Source organism: Dromiciops gliroides, chromosome 6 (genome assembly GCF_019393635.1).
Source record: "Dromiciops gliroides isolate mDroGli1 chromosome 6, mDroGli1.pri, whole genome shotgun sequence".
NCBI classification, from domain to species: Eukaryota; Metazoa; Chordata; class Mammalia; order Microbiotheria; family Microbiotheriidae; genus Dromiciops; species Dromiciops gliroides.
Window position 1 is genome coordinate 222,009,052 of NC_057866.1, and position 23,593 is coordinate 222,032,644.

A 23,593-nucleotide genomic window follows, 5' to 3' on the forward strand; every position below is an offset into this window, starting at 1 on the left:
CCTTGGAGAAAGATAATGGAGACTGATACCTACCGCTAAGAATGAAAAGAAGCTGGAAAAAGGACTAACTAAAATGTATCTTAATACAATTTAAACTTAATGCACAATGACTTAACATATATATGGTATTGTATTGCTTGTCTTCTCAGTGGCTACAGGAGTTTAATGGGAAGAATCGTAACAATTATTTTTAAAGAATTCCATTTTTAAAATTAATATTAATAATATTTAATTAATAACAATTAATATTAAAATGCACAGGGGTGTGTTGGAGGTGGGAAGTACCATATTATGGTAAGGGTCCATGGGAATTACGAAAAGTGGTCATTTGAGAACTGTGGGGGAAAAGGAATGATACAAAGCAAGACTAGATGGGATGATATTCATATGAGAATTGAGAAACTTTGTCTATAATATTATAAGGGACTTCTGCTTGAACCTTTGCTGCTACTTCTCCTTGGGCTAGCCATCAGAGTGGAAAACATCTACTCTTTCACTATGGAGGTGACACATAAATCTTGAAATCACTACTTGAGTATTATAAATCTGTCTCTATCCTCAGTTAGCTGTTGTAGTTTCAGCCACCATGCTGGTCACTTATAGCTCACAGAGCTGAAATAGGTGTTAAAAACTGTCAAGTGGTGAAAATAAATACGGAAAGGGGATGGTATTACTGGGTAACAATTCATATAAAAAGCGCTAGGGATAAGGAGAAAATGGAGAATTATAGACTGAAGTTCCATATAACTCTCTTTAGCCCCTAAGTTCTGCCCAAATTATTTTGTGTGTATATATGTACATACATATATATATATATATATATATAATATGTATGTACATATTATAATATGTATATACATATAGTCTGTGTCTGTGTGTAGTAGTAGTAGTAGTAATTGTAGTGGTTGGTGGTAGTAGAAGATACTCATATATTACATGCCTCTTCTTTAGAATATAAGGGTATTTGTAGGCAGGGATTGTTTTCTCTTTTGCATCTGTATTCCCAGGGCCTAGAACATGACAAGCACTTAATTAATGAATGTTCATTGAGTCAAAATTATAACATGGAACCAAAACAATCTGATTTTAGATGGTCTTACTAGCAGCATCATGTTCACAGCAAAAGAGATGACAATTCTGTTTACTCTTTTTTGGTCAGATCATATTCTGTTCAATTTTGGTGCCATGTTTTAGGAAGAACCTTGACAAGCTTAAGTGTCACCAGAGGTGGGAGATCAGTAGTATATGCCACATGAAGACCAGTTAGGGAATGTTCAGTGCAAATTACTTGGGGGAAATAGCTGACCTTGAGTACTTGAAAGACAGTTAGTTGGAATAGAAATTCGATTCATTCTTCTTGTCCCTACAGGGCAGAACTACAAACAATGGATGGGAAAGGGAGGCAAGTTTCTGTCTAATATCAGGGAAAAAAAACCTTCCAAACAATTTCAGCAATCATAAAGTAGAGTGAGTGGGCTGGAAGCATTATAGTATGGTTGGAAAAACACTGGAATTGGAATCAGAGATTGTGGGTCTTACTGCCTATTTTAGGTAAATCACTTGACTTCTTCATTTGTTGGTTAGCATCTCTGTAAAATGAATGAGGTGGGTCTCTAAAGTTCATTCCTGCTCTATGTCCATGAGCCTATTTCCCATAAAGCAGAGTTCCTATGAAGCAGTAGAGGTCTTCAAACAGATGTTGGCTAAATGTTAGAGTGCATTCCTTGACAACAATGAGTTGAACTAGATGGTATCTGGGCTTTGTCTAACTCAGAGATTCTCTGATTATGTGAATGTCATAGTTTCAGCAGGAAATTTGACAACAACTCATTTGGGATATTTGAATCCATTACCATTTTTGTTTCAGAATAAAGTGTTAAGAACTTGGAAAATAACTTCACATGTTTTCTAATTTCCAAATAAAGTCATCATGTATTATTTAGGGCATGGCAGGATTTTCCAATCATCAACTCTATCCTTATATGACTAGAAACTGAACCCATGTCATAAATGAGACCAGGAAAAAAAGGAGCGAATAAGAAGGTGGCAGAAGCATAACAAAGAATCAGAAGCAACAACTTCCTGTTATTCATCAAATGATAAGAGGGTTGCAAAAAGAACTTCAGTATTTTCCTTCTTCAAAAGTATCCAATATTTCTTTACACCTTTATTCATGGGGTCATATAATAGAAAGTACCCAGCCCCTTCCCCAGTCTGTTATAAATAATCCCAAGTACAATGACTCTATGGAAGCTTTTGCCCATAGTGACTGCTGGCAGATCCAAGATCAATTCAAAGCCTTTTTTCCATTTGCTGCCATGTTATTTGTACCTCTTTGTTCCAGAAGGATCTCATTCATCTCTGAGTCTGAACTGTGTCCTTCTCAAGGTTGTTTCCCTTTCCTTTCCCTAATATAGCTCCTTAAAAGAAGTGCTATACACAAGGGCTTCTTTCATAACAATCATTTTGAAGTGAGAAAAAGGCTAAAAGCAGAGAGCTCTATCAAATGGCCTCTGTTGCTTGGACCATATTCATTAACATTAAGGAATCATAGAACACCATTCAAAAAGTGCCCACAAAAATAGTAAGGGATGTGAAACAAATGGAGAACTTATCTCATTTCACAGGTCCTAAAAAGGTTGCTACTTTGGTAAGGTATTGTAATTCTTTGATTCCATTTAGTAACAAAGATTCATATCTGGGGGCAGCTAGGTGGTGCAGTGGATAAAGCACCAGCCCGAGATTCAGAAGGACCTGAGTTCAAATCCGGCCTCAGACACTTGACACTTACTAGCTGTGTGACCCTGGGCAAGTTACAAACCCTCATTGCTCCACAAAACAAAACAAAATAACAATAACCAAAAAAAAGATTCATAGCTTAGATGGATTTGAAGGATACCTTAGATTTTTTGGGGGGTGAGGCAATTGGGGTTAAGTGACTTGCTCAGCATCACACAATTAGTAAGTGTCAAGTGTCTGAGGCTGGATTTGAACTCAGGTTCTCCTGACTTCAGGGATGGTACTCAATCCACTAGATTTTTTGTTAAATACCTTATAAATAAACCAAATTGCCTAACTATGGACTTTTTTGTGATAAAAGTAAAGAAAGTATCACCAACCCCAAAATATGAATTTTAACTAGACCTTACCAATCTACAACTATTTCAATTACATTTTGAATATGACAACCACAAACATTTATTTGGCATCAACCATGTATAAAACAGTGTGCCACGTAAGTGCTTAAAGTTGGTAGAATGAGGGAATTGAACAAACATCATCCAAGAGAAAGGAATAACTCCTAAACCTTGCTCTTGAGAACCAGTACCTAAGAGATAGTATTACCTCCTACCTAGCTATCGAAACAAACCCCATGTTGGAACACATACTCATAGTGGTGATTCCAGGGAAGTCCAGAATGCTTCATCTACAATTCCAGCTATTAAAAAAATTCTTCCCATCCTTTGCCTCCTTTCCTTCATCATCTTCATTGTTGTGGTAATCTAATTTGTGGCTGCCTCCAAAATGTTCTACCTTCACCATGACATGATTAATAGCTTTTTTTTTTTTTTAGTGAGGCAATTGGGGTTAAGTGACTTGCCAGGGTCACACAGCTAGTAAGTGTTAAGTGTCCTGAGGCAGATTTGAACTCAGGTACTCCTGACTCCAGGCCGGTGCTCTATCCACTGCGCCACCTAGCTGCCCCCAAGTATAGCTTTTTAAATTGTCTTTTGGACAATAATATGGAAAAGAAACTTAACTCTTCCCCCTACCCATTGATTTCCTAGCTTTGTAATAATGTGCCGGTCTCCTAGAGAGGATGGTGAGGACTAAAGAACAACAAAATCACTCTTGCTACATTTAACACTTGTACATTTTATTTAATTAAATCAGCCATTGTACACATTGCAGCTATGTGTTGTTAGTGTATTTTTTTTCCTTTAACTAATACATGCCCTCATAGATATATTCAATTGGTGTTATCACCATGGGAACAAGATGCTGATTCATCAACTTAAAATTCACTTTTTTTCTCACAGTATTCAAGTTCTTTGATAACACAGCAAAAAAACAAAATCAAAAAAGGTGAATAACCATTATGTTGTTACACAGACATCATCTGCACTGCAAGAAACACAACAGAAATGCTTTTCTTGAGCTCCATTAAAGGTTAACCAATGCTGTCCTTGACAAGAAGAAAGTCATGGTGCATCTTATATGTTCCACCCTGGATCTCTCTCATTTTGAGTGCCAAGAACAATTTATTTCCTATCCAACTGCCAAAAAAGTGCTAGTATGGGAATCTTTGGGGCTTGGCCTCTGAGCAGCCTTGCTTCCCAAGAAAGGTGGTTTTTGTTTTCTGTTTTCCTCTCGGCATTGTTACTTCAATGATCAAATGCCATTGTATGCTGTCTTTATTTTATTTTATTTTTTACTTTCAGAGCAAAGAATGAGTCATTTCCACCCCCACAACAGGAAAAGACCAGATAGGATTGGAAATTTTTTAGTCCTGGAGGATTGACTCATTTTTTTCCCTTCATCTTGGAATATGCTTTATCAAATAACTGATTCAAAATGTATATTGTTTATATGTAGATATTTGTATATATATGTTAAAATACTACACAGCTCCAACCACTAGAAGAATAAGGTATAGGACATGGAAATTTCTCAGATTTTATATTCCCTTCTTTGAAACCAAACAAAAAGTGCAGAAATGTTCTTGTAAGTCTTAGCATGTAAGCCAAAAATGTAAACAAATAAATCAAAAAAAAATACTAACCAAAATCAAACTTTCTGAACCTCATCTGCAAACAGAAAACAGTCCCAATCTGAAGTTCAAAGCTGATCACTCACTCAGTGCTAAGAGTAAAGGATGATAAGCTCTCGACATGATTACAAGAGGGGTTTTGTTCTTGGGTTGAATTTTTAAATGCCACATGCATGTATTTGGGAAGAGGCAATCCAGAAAATTAAAAACAAACAAACAAACAAACATGGTGAAAGAGTTTAACTTTATGTCTAGCGAGTAAACCTTGTTTCCCACTGAGTTATCTACAGTGCAGTGGCCAGCAGAAGGTACCACCAGTAAGACAATGTGGTTTGCTAAAGCAGTGAGAAAAAAAAACGACTGTGTTATATCTATTTAATACACCCTTCCCACGAGTCCCAATTGGAAGGATCTTAAAATTCAAATGTGCCATAGGATGTAGTTTAGCTGCTAGAGATCTGATTAATTAATCGTTCTTTTTAGTTCTTCCAATGGTGTTTATCCCCCAAATTGTTTAGGTGGCAGTTAGAGAGTCTTAGTGGGCAACTTCGCAGTAAGGGCTGTACTTGAAGGTGATCACCATCTGACCCTCACACCTTTCATGGTGAGAGATCACTAAGCTGGAAGTCCTATGGACCAGGTAGGTTGGAAGGCGCTTGTTGCAGCAGATCTGTATTTTCAGTCGATTGTGTTAGCAATATACTTTATTAATCATTGTTCAGCAATTTCTATAACCCTTTATTCCAGGATGATAAGTGTAGTCACGAGAGACATTTTCTTTTTAAAGTTTTGTAAGTTCAAGCACTTTAGCTATGTACAGTTTGTGTAGGTGTTTTCACCAGAACATATCCATGGTCACTTGAAGAGGCCTGCAGATGGTTCTGTCCAGATCAACGGATCCTCGTGGAACTAGCACGGAAGCAAAGGAACAACTGAGGTGGCCAGTTCCCAGCAGAGCACAAAGACAATTTAGTGGAAAAAACATCCAGAATGAAGGATACTCTCTTTGGTCACAAATTAGCTTAGAGTTAAAAACAAAAGGAAAGAAAAGAAAAAGAAAGAAAGAAAACCAAAAGCGTGGTGTGTGATCAAAGTAGAAATGCCGTGTATCCCATTGATTAGGCAATTTGTGATCACTATACCTACTGAAGAAAGTGAAAGCTGCATACTAAGTGGGTGTGTCGTTTTCTGACCCTCATTTGGCCTCATGCTTCCTGTCCTCCCTACAGAAATGTCTAAGAAGTTGCTGGAGGTCATGCTGGAAGTCATCTGGATTTAGTGCTTCTGGTACATCCTCCAGCTGTTCCAAGTGAATGTGTTTTCCATGCTGGTCCTTTACGACAGTCCTCTTCTGTGTCTTGGCTTTATTCATTGTTGTCCTGAAGGAGAAACAGAAGGAAAGAATTACTGTCTCTGTCTCTCCCTGTGACTCTGTCTCCCTCTGTCTGTCTCTCTTTCATCCAAAGAGAGCCAAGTTTAGTGGCAACTAATGAAAACCACACTGGACTGGACTGTGAGCCACAAAACTTGGATTCTAATCAGGCTTAGCCATTCACTAGCTGTGTGATCACCGGAGAACGACTGAAATTCACATGACTTCAGTATTCTCTGCCTGTCAAATGAGAGTTGGGTTAATTTCGTTACCTGTAAGTTAAGTCAGGGATATTTTTTTTAATCTGGAAAAATAACAAATATTCTCATAAGTAAATGAGGGTCAAACCTCACAAAAATACTTCCTATATGTGCATTGTTATTATGTATATGTGTGTATAGATATATGTGGAAAGAGGTGGGGAAGGTGTGGTAATATGGGTTACATAAATATTAAAACCAACAGATCTTCTAACCCAGGAGAGATTTGCTGAAGGGACTGAGTGACACCCCAAAGGCCATAGACTTGAGGTCTCAATATGCTGAAGTGTTGATTGTCCTACTATTATTAATTCATGCAAATACATGCTACAGCAATTTCCATATACTTATATATATATATATATATAAATACACACACACACACACACACACATATATATACACATACGAAGTGTATATACTTTAAATATACTTGACATGATACACCTTTAATGAATATAAAATGACTGGTCATTATTACAGTTTTAACTAATTATTAGAGTCAAGTATGTATCCTCTAGATCCTGGAACACCACATTTGGTAGGGCTAGAAAAACCCTGAGGCTGTAGCCCTAATGAGGCGTGGGAGGCAATGGAGTCATGAATTGAGTCAAAGCCAAAGAGTTGAGTCAAAACCTAGTCTTGCCAACTAGGTGCAATGCTCTGTTGTTTTAAATTATACCAATGCCATCTAAATATTGATACCTGATAAAAAATGTCCCATCAACCCCACTCTAGTTATAGTTCTGATGACTGAGTTTGTCTACTTTCTAAACTCTAGTTCATTATCTAACACCTATAAGGTCTTTCTTTGAAGTTCAAACTGAAATTATGGGAACTTTTGTTCGTTGTTCTTACCACGTGAATACAGTATATGTTATTTATGTAATCCATTGACACATGTATGGAGGGGGCAGTTTAATCCAATAGAAGACACAGAAATGGAGAAAGAACAAGGTATGTAGGGTAGTTGAATTGTGAGGAGGGAATAGGATGAGACCAGGCTGGGCAGGAAAGTTAAGGTTTTAATGATAGGATTCTAAGTGGTCATTCCCCAGGAGGGGTGGACACCAGAGGGGCATATACAAAAGGATCCTCAACCTTTGGAAATGGATGGAGCTTATTATCTAAGCTAGGAAAATCATGAATGTTCACTAATTTCAGGGAATATCAATCATCTCATTTCTACAAATAAGCTTAGTGTTAGAGGAACCCTTCAGATAAGAGAGAGAAACTTGGGGGGGGATTTCTAACAGGTGAGGCAAGCTTTGAAATAGTAAATTAAAGCCATCTGCTTCTGGCTATGGGGAAGGAGTTGCTTTATCACAGAAAGGTTTCAAGGATTATGGTTTTAGTCATATAGGGCCCCTAGTTGCTCAGGGAAATAGGTCTAGATGCTAGCCTAGAATATTAGACAAAGAGATGGGTCCTATATCAGAAGAGTAAAACCAGTTTTTGAGAATTGCTACTTGATTAACATCAGGTAAACTGACTAGCATAGAGAAAGGGGTTGTGGAGAGAGACACTTCAGGAGTTGCAATGTTACAGATCTCAGCAAGAGCTAAGGAGACCACTGTAAAGTCTGTGCAGGGTAAAATGTAGAACGAGCCAGCCCAGGGATGGAGTCTTTGGGGTGGTCAGATAGAACAGCTTCCTTCCTTCTTAAGTGATTTTTACCACAGTAGATATAAAACTAGGAGGAGTTTTTAGGACAGAATTAGAATCCTAACAATCTGGCCAAACCGCATCTTTCTCAGATTAAAGACCCAAGAATTTGGGTTACCTTTGGGTTAGACTACCTGGACAAGAATGAAGTGGACCAAAACTTTGAACAAGAAGCAAAAGGAATGAATTTCATTAAAGATAAGGAAGTAAGAAGTTCCATTTTCATGGAAAGACAAAGGTAACTTTGGAACTTTCCTTCTTGTTTTCATGTGTTTAAAGCAGGGAATTCTAATGTGAGGTCAATGAACTTGTCATTTTTAAATGTCTTAATAACTAGTTTTCAACCTAATTGGCTACCTTTTTAATCATATATTTTATTTTATGCATTTCAACAATTTATTCAGAGAAGGTATGTTTCATCAGACTGCCAAAGAAGAACATGACCAAAAGAAAAAAAAATTAGTTATTTAGCCATATCTAAAAGTGAAAATGAGTGGCCCATAGAAGTTGTAGATTTCCCTGGGTTGGAGCTCTTTCAACAAAGGATGAAAGGGTCTTTGGCTATTCTTTCACAGGGAACTATATGTAAAGTGTTATTTATATATTTATATAAAGTATCATTAAAGTGTGACAGCAAGGTCAGGGGTAAATTGGATACTTGTGTCCTTTTCTACAGGGACATCTTGATTTCATCTTTACTCGGAGGAACCTGAAGGCAATGCAGTGGTTGAGATAGCCAAGAGAACAGGTGAGTAAGCCTTGGGAACCCAGATTCCTGGTTAAGAGAGCATGGAAGACAGTAGTACATAATTTTTTTTTTGGTGGGGCAATGGGGGTTAAGTGACTTGCCCAGGGTCACACAGCTAGTAAGTGTCAAGTGTCTGAGGCCAGATTTGAACTCAGGTCCTCCTGAATCCAGGGCCAGTGCTTTATCCACTGCACCACCTAGCTGCCCCGACAGTAGTACATAATTAACAGATTCAGGTCAATCATATAATAATGTTTAAAGTCACATTTTATGAACCACAATGAACTATGCCACATTTTATTCTGCACAGTCTTTACAATGGTTTCCTTGGCTCTTGCTGAGGGCCGTATCACTCCAGCTCCTGAATTGTCTCTCACCCACAACCCATTTCTCTCTGCTGGTCAGTTCACCTGATACCAATCAACTAGCTAATTTTGGCAAGTCACTTAACCTCACTCGGTCTTGGCTTCCTTCCTTATCTATAAAACAAAAGGGTTTAAAGAAATGATTTCTAAGGCCTCTTCCAGATTTATGATTCTATGGTTCTAAGGCGTAGGTGAGGGAAGGGAGAGAGAGAGGTTACCTAGGTTTCTCCTAAATGACCTGATGAAAGGTATTCTTTAAATTTCCAGAAATCCAAATCACTTTATTTTTTGTGGGGGGGAAAGGGTAAAGAATGTATTTGAATTCACATTATTTGAAGTTAAAATTATGTAAAATACAGTCACTGGTGCCAGTTCAATGGAAATACTCAATATGAATTCTAATAATGCAACTATTTCATGGGATTCATTATTTACTCTAATCAAGGCCTAGCTGTCTAGAAATAAAACCCCTGCAAGATGCTGGGTACTGCTACTACTTTTCACATTTGGCTGAAAAGCAAACTAGTGAGAGAAGCTCTAATTTCTGCCGGCAAATTTGGCATGCTTAATGGATTTTAAATAGCTACAGAGAGCAACAAGAGTTTGAATGGTAGCTTTCTACTGAGGTACAGGAAGTGCTTATTAATCCCATTAATACTCACATGAACTTCCCACATCAAAAAAGAAGCTAACTCACCCTAAGTAAGCTATAGTGATTCGTCCAAAGGTTTATTGGTGAATTCAGTGACTGAAACAGAAGTCAAAGATTCCCAGATGGGCTGTTCGCAGCCCTGACCACAAGTACTGCTTTCTGATTTTATGAGCTATTTCTGGCAATTGAATCTGGAAAATTTCAGTTCGGTATCTCTGAATGCAGTCAAGTAGTCAAAGGCAAATAAAAATCAGACCTATGCTATTCACCACCACATGCAGAGGGCATTAAACATTATTATGTTCAAAGGTGTTACATACTTTACAAAGCTAATATTTAGGAGGAATTCCCATCAACATAATTTCTTACTGAACCAACAGAATATATATAGAAAAGAGATACGGTCCCACAAAGTTGTTTGTGACCTCTCAAGTGTGAGAGGTTATTATTTTGTATTTTAAAATATTTGTTATTAATGTCTTTGTGGTTTAAGCATTTATTTTGTTTTGGAGGAAATAAATAGCTCTCCTATACCTAATATCTACTTTGTACATAGAGAAAACTTTTCTGGGGGAAAAAACCCAAACCAACTTTTAGTGCCCTTTTAGGGAAGACTCTAGACATGAGCCCAGACCTAAGCTTTATTTAAGAAATTTTCCCTGAAACTCCTGAGTGTGGGAAATGGTCCAGAGATTGAGAAAAGCCTGACACCATTCTATGGAGAAAGGCTGCTTCCAGGATTGATCTTGGCTTGGGTGAGTCTATCAATATAGCTCCCTTGTTTGAAGGGGGGCTCCTAGGGCTACCCACCACCATCTGAATTTTCTATATATGTGCAAGTTGTTTCCTTTTGTAGAATGTGAGGTCCTTGAGGGCAGGGATTACCATGCTTCTGTCTTTGTAGCTCCAGCTACTAGCACAGCGCTTTGTATATTGACTTAACAAAGCTTCGTAATCTAATGATAGTCAACATTTTATCCAGAAGCTACAATGTGAAAGGCCATCAGCAGACTTCTGGGTCAGATGCCCTGGCCAGATCATGAATTCTTGCTGTAGTTCTTTCTAATGATATGACCTTATGTGAGGCACTTCAACCTCAATTTACATCTCCCCATCAGCAAAATGGGAATTAGATCATTACCATCTTATACCTCACAAACAAAAGCATTATACCATTGTAGCTATTGTTTTTATAACCCCCCCCCAATCCTTTGTACATTGTTAGTTGGTTAATATTTCCCCCATCAAAGTCAAAGCATCATACCATGCCAAACCAAACCTTTTAATAACTGATCCATCCTCTTTCATGATTTCATTTTCTACTAAACTGGGTAGGTGGACTTTCCCATGGCTACCTGTATAACTCAAAGCCTGAAGCAAAAATGCAATATAAGACAAAATCCTATAAGTCAAACTCCTAAAGAAAATTGAATGACATTTAAAAAAAATCCAGATTTAATGTGAACACAATTCTTGAAAGGAAAAAAAACTGATTAGCAATAAAAAAAATTGGGGGTTATACTGAAAAGCTACATTTTTAATTAAATGGGATTTTTCTTCTCAGCTTGAAAAAATGAGAACAGTGAATTCCAAATTTCTTTGAATAGGAGGGTTAAGGGAGACACAACAGGTGTATGGAATTGCTAGTTTACTGCACAACTCCCTATAAACCTTCATAAGCCACAGTACTCACTAGCAATTACACATTGGCTGCTATTCATTTCTCCCTTCAACCAACTGCCAACATGGTGGATGATGTAAATGAAGAATGAAATAACCAAAAGAAAAAGAAAGACAAAAGTCTGTTACCTGGATGATCCACACTTGATAATCAACATTTGCAATGATTCCAGAATGTTTAGTGACTAGTTGGCAAAATATTTCTCTTAACCAAAATTAAACTAAAAAAAAATTAGACCATTTGTGTACCCCATCTCTACACAAATAATCTGTTTAGGTAGAAGGAGGACATATATTTCTCACCAGCTTTCTTTTTGCTGGCGTGAGTCACAAGTGCCCACCAATGGATTATTGTAAACTTCGTGGGGGGAAAAAGGCCAAGAATTCTATGGGATTAAGATTCCATCTGATAGCACTAATCTAATATAAAATAAGGTGAGAGTTTGACCAATGATATTGGACATGAAACTGAAGGAAGCATTTAAATATGAAAAATCAAGAAATGTCTAGATTTTAATACAAAATTCATTTTTGGCTGATGGAAGTTCAGTAACTAAAACTACCATCTTCCAGATTTAAAAAAATATATTTCGAGAGGTTTAATATAAAAAATGTTTTGTAGGAAGTGAATTCTCAAACATAATCGAAGAAAACTAGAATTAAGAATTTTACCTTTGTTTTTGATTTATATATGGAGTAGGTGAATTCCCAAACTTCATATTAATGGAAACCAGAATTTGATGAATCTTATCATTACTTTTGATTTATGTATGAGAATATCAATTATTTTATTTAGCTCTTTCTGTAAATATCTGAAATGACTATGAAAATTTGACTTGCAACATTTTCTATGAAAGTCCTTCCAATCAAATATACCAATTTAAAAATTACAAGTATGGGGCAAAAGTGTTAATAACACAATGCTGAATAATATTATATTGGATGATTATCAAAGAATTACACATAGATACATACATAAAAACACAGAAAGACAATGGTGATGCTGCTATACCTCTTCAAAGTCATCTTTGGCTGATGGAAGATCAGTAGCTAAACTAGAATCCCCCAAATGTTTCTCCATCCTTTCTCCATGTACCACAGTTGTCTTAACAACTTTGCTGACCTTACGGCCTTCCACAGGCTCAGACTGAAACTTTGAAGCACTGGGCTCAGAGAAAGTTACCTAGTGAATGAGGGACAGACAGGACACAATTTCATTCTGTTATACCATGACATTAATTAATTTGAACTTAAGTCAGTCTCCTGAACAAGTAGGGAAAATTCAGAAGAGAATCACCAGAGCATTTCAACCTCCATCACTAGTAAACTTGAGAATAATTCAAAACAAAACTAACTTGTCACACTCTCTGTGAAAACGTTCAATAAAAAATACATGCTTATTACTCATTAGTTAATATGACAGAGACAAAAGGGAAGAAGGTGACCAAAATAGACACTTTCTTTAGGTTTCCATAAGCTAGCTGCTTGAGGGTTACTTGACTTTGATGAAGGTTGTGTTTATACAACACTAAAAAACCACCAGTTACATCAGTGAAAGAAATTGGTTGGTTCTGTTTGTATGGAAGCGTGAAGACAAAGCCATTTTTAGACTGTTTTTCAATGCAAATCTGGTTATTTTAGTGTTGTGTAGACATAATGTAACACTGGCCCAAAGGTATGGGTATAGCCGAATTTCTAGGCCTAATAAGAAGTGGAGAAGGCTCATTTGCCTAAAAATAAGGCAGTAGATCACCTCTATAACTGACAAGAACCTCTGGAAGGAGAATGGGGATAGGACCTGGACCTGTAATTTCATTGGTATGGGGACTCTGCCAATGTAGTTGGGCAAATTCTCTATAAAGAGTGGCTCTTAGATTTGCCCAGGGTTGCTCAGCCAGTAGAGATGGACTTTGAACCCAAGGCTTTAAGCCAATTCCATCTATTATGTCACACTGAATTTTTTTAAGCCACAACCAATACTCATCAAGCTTTGGAATCCCCTTGGGAATAGTTCAGAGCATTTCTGAATGTCATTTATCAAAAATGGCCTAGAAAAGTCAGGTACATTAATCATAAGAATCGCTGACTTATATGCATAATTTCCTTATGCTGTTTACCCAATGGACTCCATAAATTTGATTCTACTCCAATTCTTTCTTATATTCCTGCTGTCAGACTATGACATGAATGGAGGATGGAAACCAAATTATAAAGACAGTGGAAAAATGAGAACAAATCTCCCTGTGTTCATTAAAGTAATACATAAAATGACTCCACAACAATATGAAAGATGTAATAGTGTTCTCTGGTCAAAAGATAGAGGATAGACAAGGACCAATCTTAATGAATCCTCTCCCCCAACCCTCATTCCTGCCTCTCCTGAGTCCTCTTTCCTCTTCCACCATATACCAAGTTATCTTGGGATGCCCTGAGATATGCTCACCTCTGACTGTTCACTGTCACTCCTTCAGAACCACACGTTTATAACCTTGGAATACCCATCTCCTTCCTCATATGTTCACAGGCTCCTGTAGTGTTCCACACATAGTAACTTCTTCCTTTTCTATGCCTTCTGGTGATAGGTACCTTGCCTAATGACCTTTCTGGTAACCTGTAATTATCATTGTCATGTTTGCATCTCAATTTTGCCTTAAAATATTTAGGGAAAAAGGTATCAAAAGCCCAAATGGTAAGGTAAGAACAATCATACCTTCTTCACTACAGTGTGTCCATGTTCATCAGTGTATTCTTCTTCTGTTACTGTTTTCTGATGGTATGTCAGGCATATCATCTCCCTAAATAGCCAAGAGAACCATATCTTATAGTGTGCAATTTTGGTAAATTACTCCCAAGTGCTTAAAAATAAAATATAGCAATTAAAGGAGTTGAGAAGCATTTCTAAGGAGCAAAAACCTGTAAATAGTTTAGTTATAATAATTAAAATAGGAAAAGCATGCAAAAGAAAAATCTAAGTTAGAGAAAAAGAACAAAAATGTACATAGCCCATAAGATTGGTGACTTTGAAGCTACCAGATCTTGCTGGTCCTTTTTCATGTGATTTTGGGAAACGGGTTAAAATTGCAGGAACCACTACATTTCTTTCCAAACAAAACTTGTTAGCGTGATGGGATCCATTTTCAAATGACCATGCATTATTCAGGGAGCGTGCTAAAAACCCTCACTGCTGCGGGGCCACACTCGGAGGGTCACCTGGACAAAGCTGTCCTGGCTCGTGCAATAATTTCATAACTTGTACCTGAATTATCACTCGGCGACGAACAACCCTGGTGGTTACCATAGCATCCTCATCTGAGCTGACATCCAGCTCACCTAATTCCTTGGTGAGTTCCTGGTAGAAGCAGGGAAGCATGGCTTTGTTTAATATGCTAAACACTATTTAACCACTGGTTTCTGCCTGAGTTCACACTGGGCTTTGAACGTGTTTATTCAGGGGGTTGATTATATTCTTTTGCCTGGGAAAAGTCTACCAAGAACCATCAAGTGATTTTTCGTTGGGATATAAATGGGTAAAAGAAAGGAATTGTAGCAATGACTATTGCTCCCAAGAAGAACGTTGGCTTTGGTTATGATGACTGATAAATGCCATCTGGAGTCAAACTGTTACTCTGAAGGTTGTTAGAGCATCATCTGTCACAATCTGGGAAGAAGAAATGACAGCTTCCCTTTTGGTCAGGGCTACTGTCTCCTATGTATGTAGTCAGATGAAAACCTATAACCAAAATGATATGAGTGACATTGGTATTGAGTGCATGTGGGCTGAAAATGACTAATTTCATAAATAGTGATTTTCTGCTATGTGTAGTGTGCCAGAGGCTGTTAGAGATTTGAGCTTTATAAAGGCATTCTTTCAAAGAAAAGCCATGTACATCAATGAAAAGGAAACTCAAGACCCACATTCAAATGAGTTTTTCTGAGTTCCTCCACCAAATTCCCTCAATATAGTGTGGCTTTAAGAAACTAGATTTGTCTCTCTATCTTCTTTTCTCCGTTTGTCAAATGAAGCTCATGCAGAGTTGCTATTCAATAAATGTTCAGTGAGTCATGTGTGTCTACTACTGAGCCCAGGAGGATGTTTTGAAGGCTTAAGAAATGTATGCTGGATGTGAATTTGGTGATGTATGAACCTTCTGGTGACACCCCAGGACCATAGATAGGGGCAGCAATGAACTTAACTGAAAGTCATCCACGCCAAAGGGATATTTTTACCAATAAGGAAACTGAAACTTGGAGAAATTAAATGACTTGTCACAGAACACACAGGCAATCAAATAGCAGAGCTGAGATTTGAACCCTGGTCCTATGAACTTATTTATTCCATTCTTTCCAAAAAATGGAAACACTATTTCCCTTACTTTTAAAAAACAATTTCCCTTGTTGTTGTTGTTGTTGTTGTTGTTTTGCAGGGCAATGAGGGTTAAGTTACTTGCCCAGGGTCACATAGCTAGTAAGTGTCAAGTGTCTGAGGCCAGATTTGAACTCACCTTGGTTTTTGTGTTGGTGGTGTTGTTATTGTTATTGTTGTTTTTAACAAACAAAAGAGGTTTTTAAAAACAAAATCAAATGTATTTTTAAACAAAAAAACTTTTTTTTAAACAAAAAAATTTTTTTTATAATGAATGAGTATCAATCAAAACAAGACCTGAGAATTACTCAGAAATCATGTCTTCAAATAGCTGAAGAGAGTATGGGCTTCAGATTCAGATGACTTGAGTTCAAATCTTGTCTCTCTGTCTCTACCTCTTGTACCCTTGGACAAGCACGTAACCTCCTCCTGACCTCAGTTTCCTCTTCATAAAATGAGGAATGAGCTGCTAAGGTCCTCTTCCATCTCCAAATCCTGTTTATACCATCTATGCTTCTCTAATCCTATGTCAGTTAATTTACAGTGACCAGTAGAGGGCAGCAGAACACCTCTACCCTTCCCCCAGCTTCCTTGAGGGCAAAACAGTCATTCTCTTTTGTATTTGAATCTCCAGTGCTCAACATGTTGCTTGGAATATGGAAAGCACCTAATAAATGCTTGTTGATTGTTGTAGACAGTAATAACTTACCTAGACTGCTAAATCCCAGAACCAAATTTATTTTTGTTTTAAAGGTTCTCATTTCTTTTATCCAACTATTTATATGTATATACTTTGTGTAACAAGTACTCCTTGTCTTGCCTATAGGAAGCGGAGGTATTTTTGAGATTGAGATATTCTAGAGTTTCCTGAGAAATAATCCTTAATTTTTAAATAAATTTGAATAAAAAGCAGTATTTTCAAAAAAAATTCATTCCTCTGGTGCCCACATATATGAGTAAGGATGTCAATTTCCCAATTATCATTGGGACCTCAGAAAAATGTAGCTACTTGATTTTTTCCACTATGATGGAGAATCAATGCATGCTGAGAAATAACTATGTATTCTCTACATGACTCCTGGTAGCAAACCATTCCCTCATCAGTGGGTCTACAAACAGTGAGGGAATCTCTATTTTTTTTTCCCCTATGTCAGAGAGCTTCTTCCTCTTGGAGAGTCCATTCTGACTTAGAAATGAAAATGTAAGGTTTATCACTTAAAGAAAATGACCAGGGTCTATTTATTCTGACAACTATACTCTTATTCATGCTTCTCCTAATGGGAGTTGCATGAAATAAGGAAAATACTCCTTTCTTAATCCATTTTCCAAATTAGGTCATCAGAATCATAGAACTGGGAATAGAAACACATAGCCCTGTCTTGGTCATTGGGAACATACTTGAAGTTGATATTTGAAGACTCAAGTAGATTGTGAAATTCAAATGCTATTTGCTCAATCTCAGGGGATTCAATATGAAAAATAAATTCTATGAATGACTGTAGTTTTCCAAATTCAGAGACTCCAACTCCATAAGTGAACTGAACTCCTTGGCAATAGTTTCTTTTTGTAGAATTTTCTTCATGAAACTGTCTTCCATTCAGCAATATGTCCAAATTAATGACTAATTGTTAGTAAAATAATGAAAACAACTTAATTATGAAAAATAAAATTTATAATATCTTTTATCAAGGAGAATAAATAGTGCTCTGGTTATCTTTTAAGACCTACTGGTCAATATGTGAAATAATTTTTAAAGAGACAAAATTTGAGGAATTGTTTCTTTGTGTTTAAGATCTGGAAGGGACCTTTTAAATCATCATTTTAAGCCTATTCTTTTTTTTTTTTTTTGGCGAGGCAATTGGGGTTAAGTGACTTCCCCAGGGTCACACAGCTAGTTATGTGTTAAGTGTGTGAAGCCGGATTTGAACTCAGGTCCTCCTGACTCCAGGGCCAGTGCTCTATCCACTGTGCCACCTAGCTGACCCAGCCTATTCTTTTTGTAGATGAAGAAATCATTGACCAGAGGCTGAACTGCCTATCTCAACAATTAGAGAGAATGAGGATCTCAATCACTGGGCAGTGAAGATTGTAGGTACTGATGCAATGAATAAATTCGTAGAATGATCCTGTTCAGTCAAGATCTTGAAGTGAAGGCCAAATGACCACTTGCTTGGGATGTTAAAGTTATTTTAATTCTGATTCTATAAAAATGACCCTCCTGACACCTGAGATTCTATGACTAAACGCATGAGTTCTAAAAAAAAGAAATTAAAAGCTATGTACCATTTTCCTTTGTTCTTGATTTAAACAATCTTTGTGACATAAAATAATGCACTCATATAAAAAAGGGGAAATCTCCAGGTGGAAGAAATAGCTCTCTTCCATTTTTTTTTTAAACTTTATTATGATTCTTTGGAAGTTAGATAAATGAGGAATCCTTTTACCTTTTCAAAAGATTCCTCTTCAAATTTTTCAAGTTTCTGTGTTTGGTCAGCTGACTCTACAATGACAAGACTGCTTCTCCTTGTAGAGCTCTCTTCTTTATTTAATAGGGTCTCCTCAGGTTCTTGCACAATGGGAGACTCTCCTTGATCACCATGTGTTGGGGTGTGAAGGTAGAGCCTCTCTTCTTCAGAAGTTGCACTAATTTCTTCAGGTGTTTTAATGAGAGAACCAGATACTTGGACAACTTTTCTTGCCTCTTCCTGTTCTGTTCCTGGAGTGGTGACACTGAAACAGAGGGAATGGAGGTAACCACAAGGCATGTCATTAAAAAGGTTCAAGACAGCTAGATGTCACAGAGGATAGATAGCTGGACTTAGAGAAAGGAAAACCTGAGCTCACATCGATCCACAGACACTAGTTTCGTGACCCTAGACAAGTCACTTAACCTCTGTTTGCCTCAGCTTTCCTATCTGTAAATGAGAATAATAATAGCACCTGCCTTGTGGGGTTGTTGTGAGGATTAAATAAATCTATTTGCAAAGTAGTTTTCTCATCTGTAAAATGAGCTGGAAAAGGAAATAGCAAACCATTCCAATTACTTTTGCCCAGAAAACCCCAAAATGGGTCATGAAGAGTTAACCCTGACTGAAAATGACCAAACAACAATTGGCACAGTGCCTGGCACATAGTAAGCACTAGGCAAATATTAGGTATAATAGCATCATCCCCAGTGCTCACATCCCTTAAGAGTGAAAAGTGATCTCCCATTTTCTTTAACAATCCATGACATGCATAACATTTTCCCCTTAAGAACAAAAATTTAAATTATGCCATAATTTAATTTTCTAGAAGTAATGTATTAATATATTAAAAGTAATGTATTAATGAACATCTTTCTTAAATCTATTAGCCTCCTACATTAATAAAGAGCATATGTGTTCTTTAGCATAACTTAATCTTTCCTTAATGACTCTGTCATTGTTGTGAATGTTAGTTATTACAGTGTTATAATACTGTGTAATATAATGTCTTCAGTATATACTGATCAGTGTGTCACTGTTCACCCCTGCATTAAATGGCTATATTCTATTGTTAATTTTACAGTTGGAATATCTGCTATAAATGGACTCATTGCCAGTCATCTCTTTTTACTGCTCTCAATAAGCATCTATTAAACACTTCCTGTATACCAAGCACTGCGCTAAGTGCTAGAGATACAAAGACAAAACCATTTCTGTATTCAAGGAGCTTAAATTTACTAAGAGAAGAACAAGGAAATATGGAACACACTATTTGGGGAAGCTTCATAAAAGCAGAAGGAGCTAAAAATGAACAAGATTGAAATAGGGAAAAGGGCTATCCAACGATGGGGTGACATGAGCAAAGCTTTAGAGTTAGGCATTTTTATGGCATTCCTGAGAACATGGGCTTTGTGTTGGTGTTTAAAGAGAAATAAGGTCCGATCCCCTACTCACCCTCTAACCTTAGCATTTACTATTATCTGTATCCCTAATTTTGGTACTTGGTCACATACTTCCTTGCTTTGTTGCTCTTCCCAAGTAAACTGTAAATTCTTTAATATTCCATTCAGCACCCAGAATAGTCGTATTCTGGTAAGCACCAGTGGTATACACAGTAAATCCTCAATAATCAATCCATCATCAACAAGCATTCATTAGGTTCCTGCTATGTGCCAGGCACTGTGCTAGCATTAGGGATATAAAGACAAAAATTGGGTAGCCCTTGCCATTAGGGAACTTAAGCTCCATTGAGGGAGACAACATTTACACACACACATAAACACACACACACACACATGACTTGAATAAATGAAGGCTTATTTGCATATATTATTCCTAGTTTTTTGTATGAGGCACAGACCTAACAGGGATGCAACCAAGAAGCTTCTACATTTATGCATAGTATCCCATTGTTCCTCTACTATGATCAAGCTTTTTTTTTTTTTTAAATAAAGTGAGGCATTTGGGGTTAAGTGACTTGCCCAGGGTCACACAGCTAGTGTTAAGTGTCTGAGGCCGGATTTGAACTCCGCTACTCCTGACTCCAGGGCCGGTGCTCTATCCACTGCGCCACCGAGCTGCCTCTACGATCGAACTTTTTAAAAAATCAGTTAAGGGAAAACTTTACGTTCACTCAAGCATGTGGAGTGACTCATTATTTTCTTATGGAATTGATTCTAAAATGTGGGAAAAACACAAGAATATAGCAAAAATGGAATACTGAGTCAAAACTATGCCCTCAATCATTTCTACTCTCACATGTTCCAACCCTATAAGGAAAAATTGAAATTAATTGAATGAAAAAAACAACAGCATTGGGAATAAAATTAGAAGACCTGGGTTTGAATTATGATTCCACTATTTTTTACCCATGGGGCCATGGGCAAATCATATCTTCTCTCTGGGCCTCAGTTTTGACATCTGTAAAATGAGGGTGTTTGAGGAGATTCTTTCTAATTCTGGTTCCAATTCTACATAATATAATTCTTTGACAAGCATGTTGATGTGGCTATAGCAACGTGACTTAAAAGTTTAAAATGGGAACTTGGAGACCAGGAGTAAAAGTACCAGATATATTGATATAGTACGATCATTGTTATCATCAGATTCTTCTGTATAGCTAATATGCTATATTAGAAGATATAGAGAATAAAATGAAATGTAAAACATATCATTTTGATTCTATGAAATTAAAAGGCTTTTGCAAAAACCAAACTAATGTAACCAAGATCACAAGGCAAGTAGAAAACTGGGAAAGAATTTTTGAAACAAATATCCCTGATAAAGGCCTCATTTCTCAAATATATAAAGAACTGAATCGATTTAAAAAAAAATACAAGTCATTACCCAATTAATAAATGGTGAAAGGATTTGAACAGGCAGTTTTCAGATAAAGAAATCAAAGTTATCAAGAATCATATGAAAAATGCTCTAGATCATTATTTATCAGAGAAATGCAAATTAAAACAACTCTGAGATCACCTTTCACCTATTAGAATGGCAAATACAACAAGAACAGAAAATATTGGAGGGATTGGCGGAAAACTGGGATGCTAATCCATTACTGGTGGAGTTGTGAAAAGATTCAATCATTCTGGAGAGCAATTTGGAACTATGCCCAAAGGACTATAGAATTTTGATCCAGCAATAACACTACTTGGTTTGTATCCCAAAGACATCTGCAAAAAGAGAAAAAAACCTATTTGTACAAAAATATTTATAGCAGCTCTTTTTGTGGTGGCTAAAAATTGGAAATCAAAGGAATGCCCATCAACCGGGGAATGGCTAAACAAACTGTGGTATATAATGGTAATAGAATATTACTGTGCAGTAAGAAAGGACAAACAGGATGACTTCAAAAAAGCTTGGAAAGACATGTATGAAATGAAGTGAGTAGAACCAAGAGAACACTATATACAGAGATAGCAATATTGTTCGATGAAAAACTGTGAATGACTTGACTATTGTCAACATTACAATAATCCAAGACAATCCCAAAAGAATATTGGTGAAACATACTATCCACCTCCAAAGAAAGAACTGATATTGATGGAACAGACTGAAGCGTGCTATGTTTCACTTTCTTTCATTAAGTGACAAATATGATGATGTTTTGCGTGATCATATATGTAGAATCCATATCAGATTGTTTGCCACCTTGGAAAGGGGGATGGGAGGGAGGGAAGGAGGGAACAGAATATTGGAACAGAAAAATATAAATAAAATGTTTAACCTGGAAAAAAATAACATCCTATATTAATTCCCTAGGACTATTGTATCAAAAGTTCCATCACTGATACAGAGTACAGCTATGCTAACACAATGTTATAAGTGCTGTCCTATTTCATGACATTCCTAGTTTGGGGTTTTTTCAGGGTTTCTGTCCATTGATTATCATATCTATATAGTTTAAATTTTGGCTATTTAATTCTATTTCCATCTGTGAGGAGTTAGAAAATGCTTCCGAGTGTCCATCTGTATTTCTTCTTGCCTCCCCTTCCTTCCTTCCTTCCTTCCTTCCTTCCTTCCTTCCTTCCTTCCTTCCTTCCTTCCTTCCTTCCTTCCTTCCTTCCTTCCTTCCTTCCTTCCTTCCTTCCTTCCTTCCTTCCTTCCTTCCTTCCTTCCTTCCTTCCTTCCTTTCTGGCAATTGGAGTTAAATGACTTGCCCAGAGTCACACAGCTAGTAAGTGTTAAGTGTCTGAGGCTGGATTTGAACTCAGGTACTCCTGACTCCAGGGTCGATGCTCTATCCACTATGCCACCTAGCTGCCCCGTCTTTCTTTTCCTTTTAAAATTTCCTTTATTTTCTCTCTTCCTTTATCTCCAAATCCCAAATGGCAGGTGGTTATGGGCAAAATTAGTGATGAAAAGAAAGATCATTCCAGTATCCTCCTTTTTTTCCTTCAGTGTTAGATTTGCTTTTAAGAATCAGCAATGAGGTAATATAATGCATATATATATATATATATGTGTGTGTGTGTGTGTGTGTATACATATACACATACACACACACATGTATACATATATACATGCATACATACATATGTGTGTATATACATATATATATACTGGCTATTAAAATGTCTGATGGGCTAATTTCAGATATGGAAGATTAATATTCCATTCAACACCCAGTATTCTGGTAAACACCAGTGGTACACACAGTAGATCCTCAATAATCAATCAATCAACAATCATTCATTAGGTTCCTGCTATGTGTCAGGTATTAGGGATACAAAGACAAAAATTGGGTAGCTCCTGATCAGCTTGTAAGTTCACCGGATAGTAATCCTTTGTAGCTTTTATTCAACATTACTAATTAGAACTATATAGGTTGATCCAATGGAGTCATCTCCTTTGTTCTAGACTATAAAAGGTGGGGTTAGTTGTAAAGTTTGTCTTTTTGTCCCTTTTTTTAAAGAAAGCTAGAAAGGATCAGAGATATGACTGGAATTAGGTGCAGGGGTCAGGAGGTGAGGAGCTTACGCATGTTCATAGCATTCCCCATCCATTCATTCCTAGAAATGCTAATAGGTAGAGGACATAGATGGCATATGCTCTTACCTAGAGGCCTGAAGGAAGAATTCCTGAGTCTGGGCTTCCTGGGAAAGGGAGGAGGGGTTTCCTGAACACTGCTAAACACCTACAGAGTTCCAGAATTCAACCTTCCAGAAGGAAAGGGGCATGTTTTATTTTATTTTTATTTAGTATAAGGGAAGGAGGATATAGGGAGGAGCGATTGAAGGAGAATG

General features: G+C 37.0%; 1 protein-coding gene across 1 annotated transcript in view; it reads right to left on the reverse strand.

Moving 5' to 3' along the window:
* Nucleotides 1–3,856: 3,856 nt before the first annotated feature.
* ANK2 (ankyrin 2) overlaps nt 3,857–23,593 on the reverse strand; it is a 340,193-nt gene continuing 320,456 nt past the window's right edge. The window contains 10 exon segments of the mRNA XM_043969828.1: nt 3,857–6,150; nt 11,113–11,204; nt 12,526–12,696; nt 13,957–14,025; nt 14,027–14,101; nt 14,104–14,124; nt 14,224–14,277; nt 14,279–14,308; nt 14,770–14,862; nt 18,321–18,606. Of these exon segments, the coding sequence (XP_043825763.1) occupies nt 5,967–6,150; nt 11,113–11,204; nt 12,526–12,696; nt 13,957–14,025; nt 14,027–14,101; nt 14,104–14,124; nt 14,224–14,277; nt 14,279–14,308; nt 14,770–14,862; nt 18,321–18,606 (1,075 nt within the window). The 3' untranslated portion in view covers nt 3,857–5,966.